This window comes from Mixophyes fleayi, chromosome 6 (assembly GCF_038048845.1).
Source record: "Mixophyes fleayi isolate aMixFle1 chromosome 6, aMixFle1.hap1, whole genome shotgun sequence".
In the NCBI taxonomy this organism is placed as follows: domain Eukaryota; kingdom Metazoa; phylum Chordata; class Amphibia; order Anura; family Limnodynastidae; genus Mixophyes; species Mixophyes fleayi.
In genome coordinates this window covers 179,113,915-179,138,574 of record NC_134407.1, presented here as the reverse complement: position 1 = coordinate 179,138,574, position 24,660 = coordinate 179,113,915, and the positions used below count along the sequence as shown (strand labels likewise).

At 37.8% G+C, this 24,660-nt stretch overlaps 2 protein-coding genes across 2 annotated transcripts in view; both read left to right on the top strand.

Moving 5' to 3' along the window:
* The window catches only part of IFI35 (interferon induced protein 35), a 721,240-nt gene that overhangs the window by 447,767 nt on the left and 248,813 nt on the right, over positions 1-24,660 (top strand). The window lies entirely within an intron of this gene.
* On the top strand, positions 12,637-19,975 carry LOC142094866 (glucose-6-phosphatase catalytic subunit 1-like). Its single transcript, XM_075177444.1, has 5 exons — positions 12,637-12,938; positions 14,729-14,838; positions 15,530-15,635; positions 16,143-16,258; positions 18,578-19,975. The coding sequence occupies exons 1-5, from the start codon at positions 12,697-12,699 to the stop codon at positions 19,087-19,089; spliced, it is 1,086 nt and encodes a 361-aa protein (XP_075033545.1). The 5' UTR covers positions 12,637-12,696; the 3' UTR covers positions 19,090-19,975.

The following is a 24,660-nucleotide window of genomic DNA, read 5'->3' as shown; positions in this document are numbered from 1 at the left end:
TAACCATCGGTATTTTTTTTCAGGTGTTATTTGTGTAAAGCAAATAATAGCTGTGTTTTTCTGCTGCAATACCTGGAAGCCTTCAAGGTCAGCAGTATACCATATCAGAGAACACAAGCTGATGGACTGGATTTATGACGGGGCTTTGTCTCAGCTTACATTGAACTGAAAACAACATACTGTAGCCAGAAATGCACTGGAGATGTGTGGAGCTCAGTGATTGGTCGACAGGTTGATGATGCAATATGGTACATTGTGGGAACTTTCTCTTGCAGGGAAGTTGTTACAGTACAGTGACCTGGAAGAAATGCTGGAAAAAGAAATGTCCACATTTTCACAGCCCTAACTTATCTATGTATTTTGGTAGGAATTACATAGTTTTGAATCCAGCTACATGCTATTAGGCCGGATTCTTCTAAAGTTTAGGTCCAGTTAATTTATAAATTGCATTGCAATCATACATATGGACTATATACATTTCTTAGTCACCATCTCCCCCCTTAAAGTTCAGACCAAACCCTAATAAATGTCTCTGATTCCGTTATAAGGATATTTATGCCAGTTCATTTGACAACTTTTTTGTAGGAAAGTCCCTCTAACAACAGGGGGTAAATGTATCAAGCTGAGAGTTTTCCGGCGGGTGTGAAAAACCAATCAGATTCTAGCTATCATTTATTTAGTACATTCTACAAATTGACAGCTAGAATCTGATTGGTTGCTATAGGCAACATCTCCACTTTTCAAACCAGCCGGAAAACTCTCAGCTTGATACATTTACCCCCAGGTGTGTTTTTGGGGATTCTTTTATTTTACTTGCTTTGTACCTCTCACAGGGCTGGACTAATACATTTTAGGCACCTGGGCTACGGGCGGGTACTGTGAGGCCCCCATTAATATCAGAATGGGCATAAGTCGCTAGACAAATGTTCATTTTAATATACCCACTACGTCTTTATATTTTCTCATTTTTTTCTAGATATATAGTTATGTGCAATGCGACTCCATTATGACAAAAAAAACAACCCCCTACTCGGGGAACCGAGCCCGCCCATCTCTAATATAAAAAAAAATATATATATATATATATATATATATATATATCGAGGTTCCCCAGCTGGCCGAGGCCCTTAGGCTGCAGCTCCTAAAGCCCATGCCTTAATCCGGCCCTGACCTCTCAAATAAATACACCTATAAATTCATGTCCTCCCCAGCAATTTAATCTTAGATACTTGGGTCCGATTCAATTAGCCTCCAGATTCCATAGTAAGTAGCCTTGTGGCTATGTTACCACGTGATGTTGCAGGTAAGGATCATTACTCATTTTTGCTCATATCTCATGGACGCACGAGCATAAGCGAACAATGTTTTTCATTACCGTATTTTCTGTTATGTGAACAGAAACATAGCAGCAAGGTTACTCTGGAACCTCACGGCTAATTGAATTGACCCCTAAGTATCCCTTAAAGTTGCGCTCAATTACCAAGATGTCATATGAATGGATTTCTCCACTTCCGCTGAACACATAGAAGTGTTTCATATATGGCAACAATAGGAGATGAAGGCGGTGTGGTGATTACGGGTCATCTCCCAAGGTCCCCGAACCCTGAGGAACTCTTCTGAAATATACATGTACCAGATGGGACATTCTTAGAAGAGGCCCCCTGCTCTGCAAAGTGGGGGCCCGGGGCAAGAACAGCATTGGCCATGGGGCCCAGTGAGGCTCTGTTTCAACCCTGACAGAGGGGTTATTTTACAAGGCAAGCGCTTTTAATGGTAGCAGAGTTTTATGGTCACATAAGTAGAACAAGTAAGAACTTCTAGCCAAACAGGTGGAGCACTTCTTATACCGCAATCTTGTGTCTGTCACTTGTGTCGATAGCACCTATCATCTCAGCATTACACTACCATAGTAACAATATGTACATAGTTTCTGTGGCACAATCTGGCTTATAATCCTCAATTATGGGAGTGCTGTTAAGTGCCTTCAGTAAAAATAAACTGTGCTCTATCTGTACAGTACAAAACACCTATGACGTTATATACTGTGTATTATTGTGTAGTGGGTGTACTACGTATAATAGGCTGTTTAGCACTGGGCTTCCATGTCTGACACGACATAATATATATAATCCTATGAAAATACTTTGTAAGTGTTCTCTTAAAAACACTTGACTAGGGCAACACAGATATTAACTCTGACCTACATGTAGTGCAGTCTTATTTTATTGGATTGTTATTGATATAATTCACAGTTCACAAAGAAGCATAAAAAGTCAAGGACATTCTCCTAGTCTCATAGTATATAACCTCATTGTCAGAAGGATATCGTAAAAATGTATTTTGAAACAAAAATAGTAAAACCTTAACATTAATTTCATTGGTGTGTGTTTATATGAAAAGTACGTTCAACCTGCCTAGAGTACATGTTGTTCTTAAGGTATATTGTTTTCTCTTTATGTGTAATAACATTTTATTATCTCCACATACATGTTATGTTCTACTATACTCTATCTTATTGAGACATGTACATTGTACTTTGATGTCTGCTTAAAATACCATACTTGTTATTCAGTTATAGTATTGTCCCTGGGTTTGCTTATATATACAATATATATATATATATATATATATATATATATATATATATATATACATACATATATATATACATATATATTACTCTTCATAGAATTTTTAGGGCTGTGCACTCTAACATATCTAATTTACTGCCATGTAAATGTCCTAATGCAATGTTTGCAATTCTGCGCTTTTCAGACATTTATTGATATAATCAGGGAGGGTTGTATTTTGTATCACTGGAAATGAGGCAATACTGCTGTGCTCCCTGCATTCAATATAGTTATTATAGTTGTATATAGAGACCAGGGGGTAAATGTATCACGTTGAGAGTTTTCCGGCAGGTTTGAAAAACCAATCAGATTCTAGCTATCATTTGTTTAGTACATTCTACAAAATGATAGCTAGAATCTGATTGGTTGCTATAGGCAACATCTCCACTTTGCAAACCCACCAGAGAAAAACTCTCAACTTGATGCATTTGCCCCCAGGTTTGCTTTGTATCCAAGAATAGCAGAAATAGATAATTTCTCCTGATGAATTAAATGGGCAGCTGAAAAGTACAAAGTAAATGTACAGTGGATACATTATATATATATATATATATATATATTATAGTCACGTGAAGCTGTAAAATCACCTTTAAACACTTTTAAATATATATTTTTTTCGGAAATAAATTTACAAATTTGGTAAGGCATTTAATCTAAAGACGAGATCTTGTTTCCATCCTGCAAGAGCAAGTTCCATCACAGACAGAGGTACGTGGTGAAATCCTGAGAGATCCTGAATTATTCCTCTTTTATTTAAGAATTCGGGTTTCACCCTTCTGTATTGAAAAACAAAATCTATTTGCTTTGGTCATCTTGGGTTCACTAAGATTATAAATAGGAAACCGTTGAGACCAACACAACAGCCTGTTATTTACGCAAAGCCATGTAGGCAAAAACAATTCGTCAGATTTGATCCCTTGTTCAAGGTCTGCAGCTAGGACTCTGAGGATACAGAAGCTGTTTTCAGCAGTGGGTAATTATTAATCCAACTTTGCTGTTTTTTCACCCATTCACCTACATTGGGAAGTGTCATTCAAACAATGAACTTGTTTTCAACAGCAATCTTCATGCCCATTCATGGGGGTGGGGGTGAATTGGTCGTATCTCATCTAAGTAACACAGAAAAGTTAACTATGTCTCTTTGAAGATCACTCAGTAACAGAGCTGGTAACATTCCAGGAGAAGTAAACAGCATGACTGATTCTTTACACTGAAGAGTAACTACTACACATCTGTCAGATTGCATAGTGTCATTTTCAGTTGATAGAGTAAGGGGAGCAGAGTTCACTTTTACAGAAAATAGATTCAACTTGTACAAAAAATAAGTTGTACTTGTACAGAAAAATACATTGTACATTTCTGGAAATGTTCACATAACTGTCCAACATTTTTTTTGAATCTTGAATAAAGAAATTGCGTATGAAGTGGCATACATAGAAAGAGTGATACCATCTCTCCAACGCATTGAATTTTTTTATCAACAAGTTAACAAAATAAATTGTCATCATCATCATCACCATTTATTTATATAGCGCCACTAATTCCGCAGCGCTGTACAGAGAACTCACTCACATCAGTCCCTGCCCCATTGGGGCTTACAGTCTAAATTCCCTAACATACACACAGACAGACTAGGGTCAATTTGTTAGCAGCCAATTAACCTACCAGTATTTTCTTGGAGTGTGGGAGGAAACCGGAGCACCCGGAGGAAACCCACACAAACACGGGGAGAACATACAAACTCCTCACAGATAAGGCCATGGTTGGGAATTGAACTCATGACCCCAGTGCTGTAAGGCAGAAGTGCTAACTACTACGCTGAAGCTTCTTCGCTAAAATGGGACGTAAAAATCATAAATGGACCATTTGTCAGGTTATATGTAAGTCAATTGCAACATGCAGCAAGAATCTCTCTACAAGGTCATATCCGTGTGTTAGATAAACATATAGGGCCTCATTTAGAGGCGGACACAAACTCCATTTTAGGCGCATCGACCAAAAAACCCCTATCACGCATGTGCAGCAAGCACCATATCCGCCTGCATTTGGACGCAATTTACACTTGCGACAGCTTGCGGCTTGCTACGAGGGAAAGGGCGGAACGCAGAATTGTGAAGGTGTGACCCTGTTAGTAAAACCTAGACGCAGTAAGGGGCAGACGCAACACGCGTCAAAAAAGGTCTAAAACTGTGCAGCGGGAATTAGGTGGCGCAAGTAGTTAGCTAGCTGCAGGAACTGCTCGCAGCTCCATAGGGTATTATGAGTGGGACGCAGCTGGTGTTGCTTGCCACTTGTAATACACTACCAAGCTGCGGCACACTCCCACTCCTACATGTCTTAGACGGACTTTGTGTCTGACTCTAAATGAGATCCATATAGTTCAGAAATTTAACTTGGCTACAAAGTTGGTATTTACATTAATAATTTATATGTGGTATTTATAGATGGGGGATTAAAAAAACACTGTTACAAATGACAGCACTATGAAAACATGACAGATATGTGAACTTTGTGCTATAAAGTTTAGAGAACAGAGGGGTGATGAAACAGAACGTGACGTTATTTGAGAAGATAATCATTAATTACATCACCCAAGCAGAGGCTCATCGGTTCATCACCAGTTCAATAGCTACATCTCTCCAGTCTGAGCAGTGAAAATCAATTATTTTGAAAAATACAAATAGAAGTACATTATCTTGTAATTCCTTTGCTAGATAACACCCAACAGTGTGTGTTGGCATTGCTGTCATTGTGCAGAGAAGTAGTACCTTATATCCACAGACCACCCAGCGTTCACAACAAGGGCTTGTGCAGACAGAGTGAGTGTTTACAAAAGGGTACAATGAACCGTCATACCCTAATATTACTAATAATGTATATGACAGCTCTCACTAAGCCATGACAAACATGCCAATGTGTCTCATTAGCATGTTGTAATAAACAACATTTTCTGAGCTAAATTAATAAGAGATCTTTCACAAGATATTCCATTCAATGGAGGATCTGTTACACAATGGTGCAAGATCTATAGCAGGGAATTCTACATTATGGACCTCATTTAGAGTCGGACGCAAAGTCCATCTAAGAAATGTAGGAGTGGGAGTGTGCCGCAGCTTGGTAAAGTATTATAAGTGGCACGCAACCCCAGTTGCGTCCTACTCTTAATACCCTATCGAGCTGCGAGCAGTTCCTGCAGCTAGCTAACGCTTGCGCCACCTAATTCCTGACGCACAACTTTAGCCCTGTTTTGATGTGTGTTGCGTCTGCACCTCGACTAGGATGTTTTTACATGGTCACGCCTTCACAATTCCACGTTCCTCCCATTCGCTCGTAGTGAGTCGCAAGCTGTCGCAAGTGGTAATTGCGTCCAAGATGCAGGAGGATTTGGTGCTTTCTGCACATGCGTGATAGTGTTTTTCTGTTGGATGCGCCTAAAACAAACTTTGCGTCCGACTTTAAATTAGGTCCTCTCTGTTTATTCAAGTACAAATCTGAACACAGTGGGCCTGGGTCATTAAGTAGAGCAAGGCAAAAAAGGAACAAATTTTCTCCTGGACAAACCATGTTACAATGCAAGGGGTGCAAATTAGTTTATTATTTTGCACCCAGTTAAAAACTGGCTTTTTTCATGTAGCACACAAATACTTCATAGCTTTATTTTGGGACTGAAATTTAAAGTGGATCTAGGACATGACCTACCCCAACTATAAATCTGTCCCCACATTTTAAGTATTCCTTCCCCTCCAATGCAAAATGGTTTTGCCCAGGTGCAAAGTTACTCCTTTTTTATGCTTTGCTCTCCTTAATGACTCAGGCCAAGTAACTCTACATTTATATATCACTTTTAATTAGGTAAAGATGAAATACACTTTTCCTTGTTGCCACTACAATTCCCCTATTGCTTTAATTATATTTAATCGTGTTGTTAGGTCATCTGCCTAGTTAAGCTGAATGTGTGGGGGTCCAGTAATTTTTGATATTTGGTTTCCTTGTTTCTAAACTTATCCCTACTTGCAACAGTTTGTTGCAGTGTAAGTTTCATATTGTTATAAACCATTATAAACTCTGGTCCACGTGCTTTTTTTTTGTTTTCTTTGCTCTGGGCTTCAGCACTGATTATTTCTTATAAATTAGTTAGTTTGCTGTCACCAACACTATTTCATGATATTGTGCAGAGCAACAGATGTTGCCTGCAGAATAACCAGACATTCACAAAGAGCTTAAAGGGGAAAAATATAGTTATACATAGAGTTTAATCATCTAAACTGTTCAGAAGTATGTTGCTGATGGTAGCTTCAATGGATTTCAGATTACAGATGTCATAACTATAATGGATAAGACAGTTTATAGATAAAAAAAAGTGCTGAGATGATCAGATAAGATTCTGCTTAATGTTGTACATCATAAATTCGGGTTGAACGCTGTGTCAGATTTGGGCCTGCATCCATTAGGCCATTGGCCAATAATGTGACGAATATCAGCGATTGAAAACCTTGCTATCTCTAACCTTGCTTAATGACTCAATGTGCTGATGCTAAGTACAACTTGTTTCACAACCTCTCTAACTGGCATACAACCGGGATAATGGGTAAAACATTATTTGTAAAAAAAAACAAAAACTAGTTATTAATGTTTAATTACATAATATATTATCATCTACTTAGTGATATTGCAATGTGGCCAAAGCCAGGTTTTCTGCTAAGCAAAAGTGGCACTTGGCTACCAACCAAATTGCTAAATAATAAAATGTTTTAATTGTTCTAAGAAACTGCTAATACCACATTCTATGGAACTAAGAGAGAACAAGGTGTAATAAACAGATTTGATCTTGACACTAGATTTACTAAACTGCGGGTTTGAAAAAGTGGTGATGTTGCCTATAGCAACCAATCAGATTCTAGTTAGCATTTATTTAGTACGCTCTACAAAATGACAACTAGAAAATGATTGGTTGCTATAGGCAACATCTCCACTTTTCAAACCCGCAGTTTAGTACATATACCCCTAAAGCTTCCTCCTCAGCCTGTTGGACAGTAGTGTTATAACTTAGTCTGGGTACACACTACAATGTATTCAGCCGACTATCGGGCCAATCACACGATAAACGACCGTTTGGCCCAATATCATATTAGTGTGTACTCTGCAACGATGAAAAATTATCATTCCAAAGTTCATGGTATCATTTCATTGGATTTTTAAACCATACTAAAAAATCTTGTTCAAGGAAGGAACAATGTCGTTCCAATTCTGCAATGTCCATAGATCTCTATGGAGGGTGCAGAGTCACAATCTTTTTAGATGATGGTTATGACAGATGAAGAGCACAGATCTGATGGTAAATTGTGTAAAATGTGTATGGTGTGTACACATGAATTACCATGCTGATTGGGACTTTTTTTATTTTAATCATTGGTAAAATCATTAAGGATATCGCAACGGGAGAAATTTTGTATAGTGGGTACCAAGCCTTAGCCTTTCTGCAAATATGCACTGTATCTGAAAGTTAATTCCAAGTTGCTTATCACTGCATACATTATCAGTCACTACTGGATTAAAGGTTAATATAATATGCTCTCCAATAACCATAAAAGCAAATAAAATGCAATATAGTCAAAGGTTGATGTCTCACTGGGATACAATCCAAGAATTTAACAAGTGGCAAGGAGGACTTACCTATAATGGCAGTAGAACTCAATTTCTAATAAATATGGTGACATTTTAAAGGTAACACAAGGGAGAAACAACAAGCTCAAAAGCCAAACAAAATAACCCACGTACAGATAACCAAGAGTCACGTTTACAGTTCAGACTGCCGGGGGCTCATAGAACGATATCATTATTACTCTCAAGCGGTTTTCAAGTCAGGGACAAAATGTGCACTTTGCAGCCTTAAACTAATACTGCTTATTCATTGCAAATGGAACTGCTCACTTTTAAAGCACAGAAATGTCTTTTATTTTCTCCCTGAACCGTAATATAATGATTTCCTGCTAAGAGTTACATCATGGTAACAGCTTCCCTCAGCGGAGCAGGCACACAGAAATACTGAGCAGAGGAAGTAGGGGGGCCGGTTATCATTATACTGTTATCATTGTCCTGAGAGACTACAGTCAGCACTGTCAGCTGCCAAGAGTCCACCCAGTGTGAATCCTCAATATATAGGTCATTTGGCTTAGCATAAAACATTAAAAATTGGGAAAGACATTAAATAGCAAGTTAGTATGTTAGAAAAATTAATTTTTGCAAATGGAAAATATTTTTGGGTAGACATCCACTTTAAATCCCATAAATCGTAAGCTTGCGAGCAGGACCCTCTTACCTCTTTTTCTGTATTACCCAGTATTGTTTTATTACTGTGTATGTCCCCAATTGGAAAACGCTACGGAATTTACTGGTGCTATATAAATAAATGTTATTGGTGATGATGATGACGATGATGAAATGTCCCACCTATTAGGATAGGTAATACGCCTTCAGTAGTCATATTATTATTATTCAATGTGGATTAAGCACCAACATTTAGACATACTAAAATAAACTGATAGAAAAGTTTGAAAAAACTTTCAACCGAATTCATAAAAATTGATACATATGGTCTAAGAAGGATCACGACACTTATAAGGCTTAGAAAAATCCTAAATTAATTTGATCTCCATATAACCATGCGGGTTAAGGCTCTTCTTCCCTATAATCTGATGCATAAAACGATGAGTAGAATATTTTCCTGTTCCCCTTCCCATCCCTAAAACCTTTCCTTCCCCCATTGTTTGTCTCCCCCCTCCCTCTGAAAAATAAAAACAAACAACATTTTATTTTTTTATTTTTCATGAATAACATACCGGATTCTAGATAATTTAGCGAAGTCTTTCTTGCTATTATGTGTAAACATTTTGGAATTTCATATGTATACAGTATGTTTATACATTCCTTTGGTATGCTTCAATCTCATTGTTTTGTTTTAAAAAAAACTCTAATAAAAATTACTTTAAAGAAAAAAAAAAAAATTGATACATATAAATTATCTGTTTAAAATGACTTTAATCACCATAGATGCAAAATTCCAAATCATTACAAGGAAAAATATTTATAACATAGTGATGGCTAATAAAACTACCATACATGTTACTAATAATAAAAATGGATGTCTTTATACAGGTTTCAAAGGCTCTAAATTATACGTCCATTGTTTCATTCCAGTTTCATTCATCTGTTTTATGTTTGATGATATTATCACTTGTCCAAAGCTTTGTAAAACATTCCCGACCATGGCCTTATCTGTGCGGAGTTTGTATGTTCTCCCCGTGTTTGCGTGGGTTTCCTCCAGGTACTCCGGTTTCCTCCCACACTCCAAAAACATACTGGTAGGTTAATTGGCTGCTAACAAATTGACACTAGTCTGTGCTTCTGTCTGTCTGCCTGTCTGTGTGTGTATGTTAGGGAATTTAGACTGTAAGACCCAATGGGGCAGGGACTGATGTGAATGAGTTCTCTGTACAGCGCTATATAAATAAATGATGATGGTGATGATGATATGTATGTTGCGCTACATTCATCTTACGAGATGTGCAGCCTCATCAACTAAGAAACGGCACCCTTCTTGTGTAGGCATAGCCTTTACGCATGTTAGAGAACCCAGAGTAGTATGCAGCTCACACTAAAAGGAGCCGCAAGTGTTAAATACATGCAACTTTAAATACATATGCAGGCTGTGTGTGCAACAGATTTTATGCAAGATGCATATTTACACTTGTATCCAACTCTAAATCAGCCCCTTAGGAAGTATACAACGGGCCTAGGGTAATAACTACTGCTACTATAGCCCAGCACCTGCACAGATGAAGCCTACCATGCTGTCTTGTTACATAAAGCAGTCTAGAATGGCAAACAGATTATTCTTTGGTGCAATCATACAATATAATTTTATTGCACCCACTAAAAAGATGTAGTAATATCAAAATGCTCTAAATCTCTGTTGCAACTTCAAATGATATTAAACCTTGACTGTCGGTGTTGAAGTATCAGGTATCACCTAAGCGCCGTAGGGACAGCCGTCGTGTAGTCTGACCTAATGTTCATCAGAATGCAGCCTACCAATCATGTCTGGTGTCTCAGTGATGACTCTAGTGAATAGATGGGATGATATTGGTTTAGCACAGAAAATGTCTGACTCTATCTTGTAGGCAATAAGTACACGTTAAACATTATTTTGAACTATTTCAAATTGAATCCACTAGTATCAAAAATTGGCCAGTTGTGCTATAATTGACCAAATGGAGATATGGGTTTTGGTACAACATGCACCTAAGCAGTCACCAGTTTCTACAGAGTATTCTGTTTGCATTCTTAGTGAATTTGCATGTACAGAATAGATACAATATTGTCATCATCATTTATCATCACCATTTATTTATATAGCGCCAGCAAATTCCGTAGAGCTTTACAATTGGGAACAAACATTAATAAAACAATACTGGGTAATACATACAGACAGAGAGGTAAGAGAACCCTGCTCGCAAGCTTACAATCTATGGGATATATTATGATTTCATATCTCATATCAGGACTATCTGATTTTCACACGAAAATGTTTGTGGCTTAACTGAAATGAGGGCATGATTGGGCTGGGTTTGTGTGGGTCAAATGAACTGGGTTTGGCAAATTGTGTGCGGGATTATTATTTTGTCCTAATTTTGCTTTTTAAAATATTGGTTAGTTATGTGATTTTGCACATAAGCACTTAAAATGTGTCCTATTAAAGACCTGTATATATGTATTATGAGCAACACTATTAGTCAGGCTAATGGGAAAGTAGCATTAATTCCTTCTTACTTTTCTCTTCAAACAGTTGTCTATATGTTTGCAGTATATGACCGTAATTCTATTTTGTAATTCAATTTTCTATGCAGCAAATACTCAATTTGAAAAGTGGAGATGTTGCCTATAGCAACCAATCAGATTCTAGTTGTCATTTTGTAGAATGTACCAAATAAATGATAACTAGAATCTGATTGGTTGCAATAAGCAACATCTCCACTTTTCAAACCCGCTGGAAACTCACAGCTTGATACATTTTCCAAGGACTGTCTCTTTGTCTACACTACTATTGCTGCCCAAAGTATCACCCCATTCTTACCTGCATACCAGAGCCACTAGAAGTAGGCAAGGAATGCCAGACGGCAATAGAGATAGAGAAAAAAACATTAAAAAAATAAAAATAATGTTACAAGTAAGCATTTCTAGTACAAATATCAATCATCAGTTAACTATGTACTATTTAAGCAGAACAGTAATTAATTAAATAGACTCTAAAATATATTGTTATTGTCACCTGCAAGCAGAGAATATGCTTTCTTTGCATTACTGCATATGTACAGGAAGTATGAGGAAGCCAGTATTGCTCGCTCATCAGAATTAAGCAAAAACATTCTTCATAATAGTTATACAAACAACACACTCACTTTTCTAGGCTAAAGATTTTGAGCAGCAGCAACCTTTGAATATACTGCCTTTTTCCTATATGCAGAGTTTGTTCTATTATTCCTTACACTTAGCTCAGTATATGTGTCAGTGCTGAGAGTGCCTGCAATAAAAACAAGTAATTCTACTGCAAAGTGAGTTAAAACAGCTCAGAATTTATAAACAAGATATTATTCCAGAATGTAATAATAAGTTGCCATAATGGTGAATTATCAGAGACATCACAAAAAAAAAAATAGTGAATTGCCCAGTGTGTACCATTGATGCTTAGTTGCCTAAGTTATATCGTAGTGCCACTCCCAATATCCTAAAGGGATCAAAACTGTCAGGGTTGAGCAATGTTCCTCTGTAATACAAAGTTGTCTTATTGACCTGTTTTTCACTCACATTGTTCCAAACATGTTTGTGTCATTACCTTTGATCGACAGCAGTTTTTGACCTAAGTCATTTTTTTCTGTGTGTCCAAAGGTCAAAAAGCAGGTTTTACAGTTGTAAACAGGAGGCCTGGGATGGTATAAATATTGCTGAAGGCATACAGTGAGAGACAGAGCACAGAGCTGCACACAGGTTTAAATAGTCTGGAGATTCAATGAATGCAATGATGGAGAACGCAATGGGTGATCTTCATGACTCAGGAGTCCAAATGGTCCAATACCTCCAGATGAACTACAAGACTTCCCAAGACTGGTTCATGTTCATCTCATTTGCTGCTGATCTCAGAAATACCTTCTTTATCTTCTTCCCCATCTGGTTCCACCTGTGTGAGTCAGTGGGCATCAAACTCATCTGGGTGGCCGTGATCGGGGACTGGCTCAACCTCGTCTTCAAATGGTGAGTACATCTTCCATACAGTGTATTATTGGAGTTCTAATTTGTTATGCTACATTAGCTTTTTTTGTTAGAAGGAGTCATTATATACTATTCGTGACCCACATAACCTGAATTTTAATTTTATTTCATACCAGTGCAAAAATTCTATATATCAAGCTCTGGATAATTATTTTTTAAAGATCAATTATACCATAACCACTTGGTCTTCTTAACTGGTCCATTTTGTCAGGAAACCACATTTGATATTTGGATTTGGATTATATATTTTAGATGTCTTGTATATTTAAAAAGTAGTCATGGTCCTATGATCCCATGGCATAACTAAGACTTTAGGTGTCCCAGAGCATTATAGGTCCCTCGGTGATGCTAGGCTACCTCACTTTGTAGTTATAGCAGCTAAGGGTAGTAATGACTATGTGCAGGACATCTGATACGTGGATTCATGTAAATAACGCTGCAATACATGTCAATAGTATGATAATCACAGTGTTATAAGGTGATGGAGTGGCATGAAAATTCGGGGCCAATGTACAGATGCACCTGGATTAGTTGCATCCCCTGAGCCCCTGGCACTCAGAACACCTACACCCCTAGAACATACAAATCCATGTTCATTTCTTTTATGCTTAATTATTCTACCATAGTTCTATATAGTAAACAGTATTCCAATGTTACCGAACATAAATAAATTATTAAACACTCTCTCTCTAAAACCTACTACAGTTATAGCATTTCTAGGAGATATGTGTATTTCAGGACACAATACTATGAGCACGCATTTAGTAGAGTGTTTAGTAGAGTGTTTACATTATGCAGTAGCATAATGTAAATATTATTATAATCAGTATCTATGCAAGTAACAGGGATTCTCATTTTTAATGCATTTACCTAAAAGTACTTTATTACATTAAATATAATAGATTTGTTACTTGTAAAAGAGCATTTTTACTTTATTAGTACCTCGGTTAGTTAATATTAAATCTATATGAACTTCCCTCAAATTTACTATTCTGTGTTTATGAAATGAGCTGGTGAGCTTACAAACTACAGATACATTATTGTGGTCATGACCTAATTACAGAATATTCTGATGAAGATTTGAATGTAAAATATGATACTTGTTAGCCTACATTAATTATAGTTTTCTAATTAAAATGGAACTTTGTACACAAGTAGATTCAAAATCAAACTGCTTTAAATTGTTTTGGTTATGTGCACGTAATGTTACTTTTTTGCTTTTTCTTTTTTTGGGAGTAAAACAATCTTTAACGTTTAGGTTTATGTTGTCCTCCAAGTTCTCTGCGATGTAGTTTATGTTGCTGGGTATTTCAAACAATCAAAAGCTGCGATATCCTCAACACCCGACTAATAGTTTTACGTATCTGTCATTTCAAGATGACATAAACATGCTCAATAGCTTGTTGCACACAATGCTCTTATAGTAACAACTTGGATCCAGTATGCAAGTCTGTAAAATAACCAAATGATGTATACATAAATGGCACAACACCATTGCCTGCAGTGCAGTATAATTACATTTTTATGATTTATTCTCTTGTAAAAAAAAAATGACCTTTTATAAATATAATACGAACTTCTAAAGTTAACAATATATTGCAAGAACAGTGTCTTGTATAGGACATAAAGGGAATATGTACTGTGTGGTGAATATAGAGATATCTCCAGGGACAAGTCTTTAAAACCTGATAAACTAGGCATAGTGTGCTATACTTTTTCCATAAATGATGTGTAAATCCATCTTAGTGACGTCCTTTCATTCATGTTTTCAGGATCCTCTTTGGACAGAGGCCGTATTGGTGGGTTCATGACACAGATTACTATGGAAATATGTCAGCTCCAATCATTGAACAGTTTCCTGTGACGTGTGAGACTGGACCAGGTAAATATCTGAATATAAGACATATAATGTACTTCTCTATGTGTCCCTTTATATTACAGCTTCATGAATCTCTCCTATTGTGTATTTCTGCTCTCTCCAGTACAATGAACACATATATTTAGGCTTCCATCTCTTCTTCTAATACACTTGTTTATAGAACACGTTTGTGGTATGTTTAACATGATTCAAACAATCAGACGTTAACTAGGAATAGTCAATGAATCAAGGGCACATTACGGCAGCTGTCCAGCTGTCTGATGTTGCATACTGCTCATTGCAGCTTTTAGAGCACATACCCCACGGTGGCTAGGTGGTTAGCACTTCTGCCTCACAGCACTGGGGTCATGAGTTCAATTCCAGACCATGGCCTTATCTGTGTGGAGTTTGTATGTTCTCCCCATGTTTGCGTGGGTTTCCTCCGGGTGCTCCAGTTTCCTCCCACACACCAAAAACATACTGGTAGGTTAATTGGCTGCTAACAAATTGACGCTAGTCTGTATGTGTGTTAGGGAATTTAGACTGTAAGCCCTAATGGGACAGGGATTGATGTGAATGAGTTCTCTGTACAGCGCTGCAGAATTAGTGGCGCTATATAAATAAATGGTGATGATGATGATGATACCCCCTGGTATGTGTTTTGTATCCTTTAGTACGAATCTCAGTAATCGTGGTTTTTTTGTGGTCTTTGCAGGAAGCCCTTCAGGTCACGCTATGGGATCTGCTGGAATTTACTATGTGATGGTGACATCCATCCTCACAATCATATTAAAGAAGAAGGAATCCATCCTTACTAGCTGGTGAGTTAAAAATATATTAAAAGTGTATTTCATAGGAATAAGAAAAGAAACATGAACCGAGAGATAATTATTAACAGATATTTGCTGGTTCATCATTTAAGAACATGTTCGCAATTAGAAATCACCATGTATAAGAAATCTGTTCTCCTTTATAGTGTAGATTATATTGTGGAACATGTACAGTTTAATGGCTGTTTCTGATACATGAGTCCATCTGCACAAATAATACCAACTCTACAATGCAGACTTAATTAAATTACATTAATAAATGAATGGCCAGTCTATCAGTCATGAGTTTATTGATCTATAAAAAACAACCAGAATTGTAAATATAATAGAAAATTACATTTAAATTAGTTTTGATATGTCATTAATCTATAAGGAGGCCACCAATCTTGCACTGAAAAAACAGAAAAATGATAGATATGTTATTGCCTATCCCTGTGACTCTTGTCACTAGAGCTCCGACGTGACTTATAACACAAGCTCTGTGCTCTTGTATTTCAGGTGCCTGCGTGGAGCACTCTGGACTGTATTTTGGGCTGTCCAGGTCTGCGTCTGCTTGTCTAGAATCTTTTTGGCTGCACATTTCCCGCACCAAGTCGTGGCTGGAGTTATATCAGGTGTGTATTGTGTCTATCAGATTGGATTTTGCCTTGATCACTGTGTTACAAATCAGTGGTGGGCCAACATGGTATTTCTCGGGGTCTCACAAATGGACCTTGGGACCACCCTGGGCAAAGGGGGAAAGGGGGACTGGCAAATTTTAGCACGGACTGCAAGACTCGACTCAGCAGCCTATTAGGAATAAAAATGTAGGTGGCCCAGTGATGAAGCCCATTTTAGCCCACTATGGGACCGGCCCAGGGGGCAGATGACCCCTTGTCTCCAGCCCTGCTTGCCCCAGCTTGTGGAGAAGTATCAGACCACGTATTGAGATCAGACAACAAACATAAGTGTTCATGTAGCCTAAGCAGTATGTTAATCTATGGCTGACTAGAGAACCCGCAGGTTATTCCACCCAATCATGAGCTAACCTGCTACATAGACTGTGCCAGTGCGCTATGCTCACTCTGTGACATCACAGTCCTTAGGGAGAGGATCACAGAAGGGAAATGACCCTGGCCAGGATACCTGCAAAAGGCATCTTGCAGCATTCCCTGCTGCTATGTTCAGAAGTGTAACTAAAAAGAAGTCTGATGAGCCTACAAAACATTATCCCCGTGATCAAACTCATTTCTTAAATATCTTCAGTTCCAACACACCTTTGAAACATTTACACATATATTTCTGAATCATTATATTTGTTTTTTTTAATAACTTATTCTATGGGAATGCAAGGATGGAGAACCATGTTATTTCTTTTATAGAACACCCAAGCCAAGAAATCAAAATAAATCCCTTTGAGAACAATTATATAACTTTTGGCATCCATTCTAAGTATACTTAAGCTAAAAATAAATTATTTCCAATTATAAAAGCCTTGGAACAACGTAAGCTATGACAAGAGCAATTCCCATTGGAATAATTAATTTATTGTTACCCTTTTATAGATCATAGCTGAGCCATGATTAATTGTTTCTAAAGATGTAGGAGGAACAATTGTTGTTTTGCAATTTATTGTACACAGTTATTCCAAGTTGTAAGAAATATTATTAGTCTGAGAACATATCCTGTATGTCCAGGGCCAGTGCAAGGTTTCTCGGCACCCTAGGCAAACTACAGCCCACCCACCCCCCCATCCCAAGACACGCCAAATACTCACTTTCCACACCCTCAAACACTTTACTTTGTTAAAAAAAACCAAAGGATAAGCCTTACCTCCCCTCCAGCGGTCTGGATGCAGTGATGTTTCATAGAGAACACTGTCCAGACTCCACTGCTGTCCAGGGACAAACATAGGATCAGTGGCGGATCCAGGGGGGGGGGGGCGATCGGGGCACAACCAGAGCAGCCGGGCAGCACACTGTCCCTGCCTGTCACGGCTGGACGGACCTGCACATAGTGTGCAGCCGTCGGCAGCCTAAGATGCTAGAAAGGGGCGGGGCCTAAATCGCGCTCCCCCCTAAATCGCCCCGGGTACTGCATTTTTCTAGATCCGCCCCTGCATAGGATTGCTAGAGGGGAAGTACCCAAGTGTTAGATATGGGAACAAAACACTTGTGAGAATGACACTGCTCCCCCTGAAGCACACAGCCCCCCCCCCACTTGACCATGTCCCCCCCTGTAGCACACTGCTCCCACCCCCTGCTTGACCATGTTGTCTCTCCGCCCCTGTAGCACCTATGTCATCTCTCTCTCCCCCCATGCAGCACCCATGTCATCTCTCTCTCCCCCTGCAGCACCAATGTCATCTCTCTACCCCCTGCAGCACTCATGTCACCTCTCTCCTCCCCAACACACACACACTTTTCTGTACTTACCATGGAGTTTTCTCCATGCTCTGCTCCTCTCTGGCGGGCGCTTCACTGACTATCAGGACGTGATGATGACATCACTCCCTACAGTCAGTGAGGGGCGGGAGATAGTATGTCCCAGCGTTAGGGGGGAGGGGGCGGCGGTGATCAATCACCCCACCCCGCCATGGATCAGATATAATCGAGCACATCTATAAAGCTGTGCGACGTCCGCAGCTTTACAGATGTGCACGACTTCAGTGGCGCCCCCCAGAGCCCGGTGCCCTAGGCAGCTTTCTAACGCTGCCTAATGGTAGCGCCGGGCCTGTGTATGTCCTTCATAGTGTAAATCTCTAATCAGTGTTCCTGCATGAATAGGGCTACTGAACCTAAACCTAAAGTGTACAAACTGAAAGTATATAACAGAGAAATACATATAATATCAAATATGTCAGCCTGTTGCTAGTTAAGCATTTTATGAAAAGAAAAGTTGATTCATTTGAACTGCTCTTGTCTCACACTGCATTTTCTTTTATTTTTAAACAGGAATGGTGGTGGCTGAAGCATTCCATCACACACAGTCTATCTACAAAGCTAACCTGAAGAAATACATATTGACCACTCTCTTTCTGTTCTCCTTTGCTCTTGGATTCTATCTGATCCTGAAAGCAGTAGGCGTGGACCTCCTGTGGACTCTGGAGAAGGCTAAGAGATGGTGTGCCAGGCCAGAGTGGATCCACATTGATACCACCCCTTTTGCTGGCCTCCTTAGAAACCTGGGCATCTTCTTTGGTTTAGGCCTGGCTCTGAACTCCAAACTTTACCAAGACAGTTGCCGTGGCAAGCATAGTGGTCAATTCAAGTTTCGCATCTGCTGCATAGTGGCTTCTCTTTTTGTCCTACATCTCTTCGACTCCTTCAAGCCACCCACCAAAGTGGAGATGCTTTTCTATGCCCTGTCGTTCTGCAAAAGTGCTGCCGTGCCGCTGGCCGCTGTGGGGATTATCCCTTATTGTGTTTCTCAGCTTCTTCACCAACAGAGCAAAAAGACTCTCTAATGGGATTTTTAGGATCTTTTAGGTTATAGAATTACCATAGGTTTTATTTAACCTTAATATGAATCCTTCATATACATAAATGAGTCTTCCAGACTTCACACTGTCCTTATAAAATGTGAGCGCATGCTGGCCGTCTGGAAAGAAGATGAATGCGCAGCATGCAGAGAGTTTCTTCCCTGTGAAATCTATCTTTATGGAAAGCTATTGAGCCGGTCTTCAACTGGTTGGCATCCGAAGTGGATTTGCAAGAGGTCCGGAAGTGTGAGGGACAAATTGGTCCTTGATGACACTGTAAAGCGTGGAACTGCCCAATTCTATTGGAATCTCTTAGAATTATAACAAGATTTCAAAGGCTTCTACACCATATGGTGCTTCCCATTAGCGTCTAAGTAATACTTTTGCTGAAGGAGCTTCTGAACATCCAATCTACTTAATAATTTGCGTTTATGAACAAAGACTATTAAGTACATTTAGAATTTTTTTTCTCCCAGAATCCTACACAAGAAATACTAGAACAAGCAATGGCACCGTTATCCCAGTCTCAAGTTATGAACGCTGTCTAGCTGTACTCAATCTACAACTCCGTCATTCCCTTACGAGTAGCAGGCCTTGTATGACAGTTTGAGAATCATCTGTGTACTTTTGTACTAAATATCATGCTGACAGACCAACTTGATAAAGACACTGGGTCTGTTGTCTAGTCATGATATGTTAAGTAGAGCTGTTTTTTAACATCTATTTTGTATTATATATTTATTCACACATTAGCACCAAATGTTTTGGGATTATTTTGTCCATGACAGAAATTGTTAATTGTGTAATGTTTCACTAAAGTTATTTTTATTGAAAAAAAATAGTATTTGTAATAAAAGGAAAATACCTAAAATATTTGTTTGATTATTTTGTTATATTTATGGTAAAAATTTAATTTTTTTCATGTCTAAAGCTAAGTGTGACTAAGTATTAATCTGTATACTCCTAGTGCATGAGAATGTTAGTACAGACCACAACATGGCTGCCTCCATTAGGGAAGACGTGATTTTCTTCCTCCCACAGCATACACATGAATGCTACTAGCTGAGTGCCAACAAGCTTCGGGATTGGAAATTGTCACATGAAGCAGTAGTTAATATATGACAAAAGCAGTAGTGGGTGGGCATTCCTTAAAAAATATAACAAAAAACGTTAATGCCTTTTACTAGCTACTGAATACAGTTAAATTGCAAACTTTCAAGAGTACTTAAATATAAGTAAGTGAAATGTTACATATAACACATGTGTGATAGAAAACTACTATCTACAAGTTCATGCATGCTGCATGTAGGCGTAAGGTGAAGAACATTTGATGATGACAAAATCTTTTGAATTGTTAATCAATCTGTGATCAGATGTTTAGAGGGAAGCAGATCACCAAGGCAAATTGAGATAACACTACACAATAATTAAATCTGTACTAGTGCATCAAAATTATGCTGAGTGGAAATGGAAATGAGGAGGCAAGGACCGCCGCTAGAAATTTGTTATGCACCGTTATCTGACTGAAGTCTTGTTTCCATATTGCTCTACAAATCGCCTGATGAAAAGATGAACAGAATTGGCGCTGCTATATAAATAAATAGTGATGACAATGATGATATAAATTAAATAAAATACCTGTAGGGTCTACCTAACCTCTTCATGTGCTGTGTAAGGATCAGAAGTGTTTCCTCCATAATCCTGACTTTCTCAAAGACGTTTATTCTGAGATTTCTTAGACATTCAGAACCTGAGTCATTAAGGAGAGCAAGGCAAAAATTTGTAAATTTGATCCTGGACCATCCATGTTACAATGCAAGGAGTGTAAATTAGTTTATTATTTTGCACATAACTTAAATACTGGCTGCATTTTCATGCAGCACACAAATACTTGATAGCTTTATTTTTACACTGGAATTTAAAGTTGATCTAGGACATGCCCTACCCCAAATATACATCTGTCCCCACATTTTAAATTTACCTCCCCCTCCAATGCAACATGGTTTTGCCCAGATGCAAAGTTACTCCTTTTTTGGCTTTGCTCTCCTTAATGACTCAGGACCTTAAACCTTAGCCACCAATCAGTTTCTTACCCAGTTAGGAAACAGCTGTGTTATCACGCCCATTTTTAATTCACTTTTTGATTGCAGATTACACACAAATAAAACATAAGTTATTTATATCCAACAGAGCAAAAAAGAGCAATTTCTTTATTTTTAGCTGCATTGTAAACTTGATTAGAAGATATGTTAACTATATAAATGATAGCTGTTTAACAACAAAAAGACTATTTTTTTTCTGTAGCTTATCTCCAGGCTCTGTGTGTATCCATCATATAGATATACAGTACATTTATAGTAAATTCATTCATCATCACCATTTATTTATATAGCGCCACTAATTCCGCAGCGCTGTACAGAGAACTCATTCACATCAGTCCCTGCCCCATTGGGACTTACAGTCTAAATTCCCTAATATAGACACACACACTCACAAACACAGCCAGAGACAGCCAGACTAGGGTAAATATGTTAGCAGCCAATTAACCTACCAGTATGTTTTTGGAGTGTGGGAAGAAACCGGAGCACCCGGAGGAAACCCATGCAAACACGGGGAGAACATACAAACTCCTCACAGATAAGGCCATGGTTGGGAATTGAACTCATGACCCCACTGCTGTAAGGCAGAAGTGCTAACCACTATGCTAGTATCTATTCCAGTCTTTTATTTGAAATCTATAGAAATGAGGCTCCCTTAAAACCCATACCCTTCATATGTTATTGCAGAACCTTAAAAATCAATGGTAACAGATCTAGAGGTCGCTCTAACTACACAATTTTGTTAGCATATAGATAAAAATATCAGTTTTTCCCAAATGTAGGGTAAGCGAAGAAAGGAACATTAAAATGTTACATAGTATAATGGAAAAATAAAGAGAATAATAATTAAAAATATTAAGAATATAGATTATTTTGCAAAACCGCTAAACTCAAAAGCCTTCTGGATACAGCGTATGCAGATTTAAAATGCAGAAGGCCACCTTAAGACAGATTTCGCAGAATCTGTCACCCCCATGTAAAGTGTGTTTGACATATTCTATTGATGTGATTCTGAGACTAAGTGGAGAAGCATTATGGAGAATATGAAAGTGCTTTGGGCCTCATTCAAAAGAGCACTGACCTTGAGCATAGTTCCGACCGTATTGAATTCCAAGCAGACATCAAGGTGCATTTTGCTTTGAATCTGGGTATAAGTACACTCTGTCTAAATAGTACCTGCCGTATGTTAACAGAAAGAACAGAGTGCAGTATATGCACAAGCATAAGTGCAATATAAGGTCACAGCAGAACGCATACAAAAACTGTATATTATAAAACAAATGAACAACTCTAAGCAGTATAATCGTTAATAAAAATAAGGTTGGTTTAAAAACAAGATATATTTTTAAAGTTGAATACATGAATCAAGATGTTCTTAATGTTTACTGCCTTGTTATGGTCTACCTTACTGGAATACACAAGTTCTGTGCTAGCTAGTGGCACACATACGTGTACTTCTCCAAAGACTATGCCATGTCAGTCATCACTAGCAGTCAGGACTTACACTTACACCTGCCCTGTAGCTGGTGCAAATAACACAGCTGAAACAAGTGTACTTTAGAGAAACCCAGGCACGCCCTTACAGGACATTGTCTATGTCTGTCCGACTCCCGTCTCCCATTCCGCCCATCAAGGTGTAGACAGTCGTAAGTGTCCTTTGCGTTCGGACATGAATTCATTGGTATAAGATGCATTTATGAGCATGTGCAGAGCAAACGCACTTACGTCCGAACATGAATAAAGCCCATTATGTGTAGTTACCATGTTCTGGATATTTCTCCTGTGTTCCATAAATCTAGTCTTAAGAGATCTGGTTGCCCCCACTACTATAGATGGCTATTGCATTGTAGGAGTTAATTACATATGCACATCGCAGTTTTATAAAATTGGAGGTGGTAAAGCTCTCCTGAGACATCCCAGAACTTCTTTTGCTTTTTTTAATCATACGTGTACAAGCTGATCACCGTGTTTTATTGCTTCCAAAATTTCCGTATGGTTTATCTGGTAGCCATCTATAAGCCTTTGTGGTTAAACCCTTTTCTATTGGTTTTAGAAAGCTGGCCACTAAGATATTTTTTACATTTTTGTTGCAGAACTGAATATAGGGTCTCGCTTCAACAAATGTTCATTTTTTATTCAATATTATCTTAATCTGATAGCCTTTAGTATTGTATTTGGAAACAAGAGAAACTCCCTTTTTAGCACCAGATTGTAAAGAATATATATATATATATATATATATATATATATATATATATATATATATATATATATATATATATATTACAAATAAAGGATCTCTGTTAAGGTTTTGTGCACAATTTTAGGTTTCCTGCACTCGGTTAGGAGTGTCTCTATTTTTATCATTTCAGTTGCTTGATGATGAAACTTAGAATCCAGGGTATAGTTTCTCTGTATAGAGTTCATGTGTACCTTAGGGATATTATTTAGTCAAGGTTTGGAATGGCTACAGGGAAATTGTACATACTTATTTGTGTCACAGGTGTTTGGCAGTAAAATGGGATCAATCAATATAGAAAGGAGACTGCATATAAAATGGTATCAATTAACATAGAGAGGAGACTGCATATAAATGGTACCAATCAATATAGACAGGAGTCTGCATATAAAATGGGATCAATCAATATAGAATGGAGAATGCATATAAAATGATATTAATTAATATAGAAAGGAGACTACATATAAATTGGTATCAATCAATATAGACAGAAGACTGCATATAAAATGGTATCAATCAATATAGACAGGAAACTACATATAAAATGGTATCAATCAATATAGACAGGAGACTGTATATAAAATGGTATCAATCAATATAGACAGGAGACTGCATATAAATGGTACCAATCAATATAGACAGAAGACTGCATATAAATGGTATCAATCAATATAGATAGGAGACTGCATGTAAAATGGTATTAATCAATATAGATAGGAGACTGCATATAAAATGGTATCAATCAATATAGACAGGAAACTACATATAAAATTATATCAATCAATATAGACAGGAGACTACATATAAAATGGTATCAATCAATATAGATTGGAGACTGCATATAAAATGGTACCAATCAATATAGACCGAAGACTGCATATAAAATGGTATCAATCAATATAGGCAGGAAACAACATATAAAATGGTATCAATCAAAATAGGAGACTGCTTTATTTTTAAATACAGTCATCATCATCAATTTATTTATATAGCGCCACTAATTCCGCATGTCTATGTCTTAAACAGGAGACTGCATATTAATGGTATCAATCAATATAGACAGGAGACTGCATATAAATGGTATCAAATAAGTGAGGAGTAATATCAATATAGACAAAAGACTGCACAATGCATCATCAAGGGGAAATATCAGGAATGAGGTTGAGATGGAATTGATATTATAAGTACAAAAAAACTACGTTTGCATACAGATATATA